Source organism: Poromitra crassiceps (assembly GCF_964638095.1).
Source record: "Poromitra crassiceps genome assembly, chromosome: 26".
Taxonomy (NCBI): Eukaryota; Metazoa; Chordata; class Actinopteri; order Beryciformes; family Melamphaidae; genus Poromitra; species Poromitra crassiceps.
Genome location: NC_139640.1, coordinates 9,636,777 through 9,640,514, shown reverse-complemented (window position 1 = coordinate 9,640,514; position 3,738 = coordinate 9,636,777). Strand labels below are relative to the sequence as shown.

Below are 3,738 nucleotides of genomic sequence, written 5' to 3'. Positions count from 1 at the left end.
TATATATATATATACTGTATATACAGTATGTATATATATATATATATACATACAGTATATACAGTATGTGTATATATATATATATATATATATATATATATATATATATATATATATATATATATATATATATATATATATATACAGTATATATATATATATATATATATATATATACATACATACATACATACAGTATATATATATATACATACAGTATATATATATATATACAGTATATATATACAGTGTGTGTGTGTGTATATATATATATATATATATATATATATATATACATATATATATATATATACATATATATATATAAGTGATAGCAATAATATGATATTGGCAGACAAGAATAAAGATGAGAGATGAAGAATATATCAAGCACAACGATGTTCAAGTGTAAGCCTTTATTATTTAAGGTTGTAAAATGACTGCACAGTATTCAAACTCCTATGGATACTGGAGGTAGAATGTAGAGGTAAGACTGTGGAGGTAAGATGGTGGATGATGGTGGGGTGGTGGTGGTGGATCAGGATCAGACTTAGTACTTGGCCATGGTGCTCTCCAGCCAGTCGTTGAACAAGCAGACCTGGAAATAGATACAGAAAGAAGTTAGAATACGGAGCCAGGAACATGTATTCAAATGAGCTGAATATGATCAATGAAGAGACGTTTGAGCCTCACCTTGGCGTAGACACCGGGGTAGTCCCTCTCAGCACATCCGTAGCCCCAGGACACCACACCCTGCAGCTCACCGTTGCACACAACGGGTCCACCAGAGTCACCCTGAGAGGAGGAAATGCAAACAATGAGACGAGCAATAAAATCCAAAGTGGAAGAATAAAGTAAATATGTCAATGAAATTCAACAATAGAAAACTGCCCATATATCATCATGAAGGAGCTCCTGATATCAGAAAACACTGGTGGGGAAGGAGGACCTCTGCAGGTCACTGTGGTTGACTACAGTACCTGGCAGGAGTCCTTGCCTCCCTCCAGGTATCCAGCGCAGAACATGGCGTTGGTGATCTGGCCGGGGTAGGAGTCCTTACAGTCCCTGTCAGACAGGATGGGGATGTCCAGGCACTGCAGCTTGTTGCTGTCAGCAGCTGTGTTGCAGACGGATACAGGAGGAAGTAGATTAGAACAGCTTTGGGCAAAGTAAGAACAGTTAGTTGTTCTCTAATACCTGGTTCTTAAGATGCTGTACTCACTGGAGCTCTGGGTGTTGCCCCAGCCAGAGACTCTGCACATGGTGCCAGCGGGGGCACAGCTGGTGGGCAGAGCCACAGGCTGCACGTACTGGTTGAGGGTGGCGGGCTTGCTCAGCTTGATCAGCATGATGTCATTGTCGATGTTGTAGGAGCTGTATCTGGGGTGGCGGATGACACGGGAAGAGGAGATGAACTGCTCAGAGCCCTCAGTGACCCTGATGTTGTGCTCGCCCATACGCACCTGCACACGGCTGGAGAGGGAGGAGAAGAGTAGAGTTTAGCTTCATGATACCAATTACAATTAAACCATCTTCTTTATTCCTGACAAAATGAATCAATCAAACTTCAATTCCTGCTACGTATCAAGGAGTTGCTTACGACTTGTAGCAGTGAGCAGCGGACACAACCCAGTTCTCGTTGACCAGGGAGCCTCCACAGAAGTGGTAGCCAGAGTTCAGAGACACCTGATGGGGCTCGGAGTAGGGCTTGCACTCATACCCTCCGACGATCTTGTCGTCCTCCGTGGCGACTGAAAACACACAGGAGGCCTAGCAGTTAGGCACCAGTGAATGTGTAGACTAGGATCAATGAACACAGGGAAAGAGACTTGTACTCACAAGCAGCTCCGATGAGCAGAACGAAGACCAGAGACCTCATGGTTGCTGTGTGATCCTGTCGATGATAGAACTTCACCTGGAAGCCCTGGTTTATATGGAGGATGCTTCCCCCCACATAACACACCTCCCTCTGTTTTGTAACCAATCAGGACCCTGGAAAAATGTTTGGTGTGTGAAAAAAAAGAGAGAACTCCCGCACAGTCTCCACTTGCAAATAAAGGTTTATTCAACAAAATAATATCATTTTGGTCCAACGACCTTCATCAGATTCTTCTCCTTCTCAGGTTTTGCCTTCTCTGATGCACCTGTCGACTTTAGGTGTGCAGAAGTTCTGCTCCTTCTGGTGTGTGAAAAACAAATACGGTGCTCGCTGGACGGTGGGCTACACTGAAACATACAGTATGACTGAAATTGTCTTATTTTTCAATCTTTTTTAGATTCAGATTTCTTGGCAGGAGTGATGACAAAGAAGTTGATGATTTCAATACAATATTGTGCAAACTTTCAAAGTTTCAATAACCTGCACCTAAGCTCGGAATGTTTTGTCCCTGGTCAGATTAAACAGGAACACAAGTCACTCTATATTTAGAAGTGTGGGGGGACACAATATCTCACAGCTGTGTAGTTCCCACACATGCACATGTTACTAACATGTGCATGTGTGGGAACTATGTTACCTGAAAAGCATCTGCATTTAAATTCATAGCAGGTTGAGGCTGCCTTCAGATGAGAATAATGATCTTCTTTACAATGCTTATTTATGTCACATTTCAAAACAAACTAGTCATTTTTTAACCAAATGACAGATCAATAGGAAACAAAAAACAGTGAGGTACAACAGTAACACATATAGTCACAGCCACATGGGTAAAGCAAATGCAATAAACAGCAAATAGCAGTCAAGGCAACAACAAAACCAATAAAAGCCAAAGATCATAAGGCATAAGGAAGGATAAAAGCATGTTTTGAGAAGTGATTTAAAAGATGAGTTGACACTGACTGCCAGCCTGCATGAGTTCCTCAGGCAGAGGAAAGAGTGGATGTGTTTGAATAATATCAACTGAATATTTTTTCTCCCATCCCACCTAATAGGGCTCATAAAGTTCACCATAATGGAAGAAAAAATCCACCTGTAACCATGATTTAAACCAGGGGGGGGTTTTCAGTGAGGCAAGGGAGGATGCAGGGGTGGAGCGACCCTATCAGCCCAGAGGGGGCGAAGCTCTTAGGGAGGCCCCCCATCCATTTTTTTTTCAATTAAGATCGACGGCGAAGAAAGATTTGCCTTTTTTGCATGTTTGAATCTGTTTTAGCCATATTTAGTGGAATATCTCATTTTAAACACACCAATGTTATTGTCTATTGATCTAATTCCTCTCACACCCACACCACATTTTAAGTCACAACTGTAAAATAGCTGATAGCCCCTATATCCAAAAACACAATTTGTCACTCATTGAGCCAAGTAATATTATGTCCAAGAAAGCCTACAGTGAAGCCACTTTACAGACAAGCTTGTTCTAAAGAAGAAAAAGAAAAACACAGGTTGTATATATTTTTTTAATAAAATATCAATCAAATGTGTTTTTTCTAAATAAAAATCATGTTATTTTTAAAATGCTTCAACAACAGTGACCTCTGTAGGGCATTGATGGAGCAGCATGCAGACAGAGTCTGTGCCAGTCTGTCATGCCCTGGTCATGCCCTCGGAGGGTAGAGGAGAAAAAAATCCTCCCCTAGGGCGTTTGATTCCCATGGTAATTTATCTCATGCAAAATATTATTGGTTGATGCATTTGACAAGGAACAGTGAAATGATGTGTTTTTTAACCAATAATATTCCGCTGGAGCATAACCCGCCCCCACCAAAACAATTAATTTATTCAACCGAATTGGTTGT

At 40.9% G+C, this 3,738-nt stretch overlaps 1 protein-coding gene across 1 annotated transcript; it reads right to left on the bottom strand.

Moving 5' to 3' along the window:
• Positions 1-550: 550 nt before the first annotated feature.
• Positions 551-1,906, bottom strand: LOC310798807 (trypsin-1; the record flags this gene model as incomplete). The annotated part of the gene is made up of 6 exons (XM_083661358.1): positions 1,840-1,906; positions 1,601-1,751; positions 1,223-1,473; positions 981-1,117; positions 694-795; positions 551-598 (listed from the first exon to the last, which is right to left on the bottom strand). Exons 1-6 carry the CDS (start codon positions 1,877-1,879, stop codon positions 551-553), a joined length of 729 nt encoding a protein of 242 aa, XP_083517484.1. The 5' UTR covers positions 1,880-1,906.
• Positions 1,907-3,738: the final 1,832 nt, after the last annotated feature.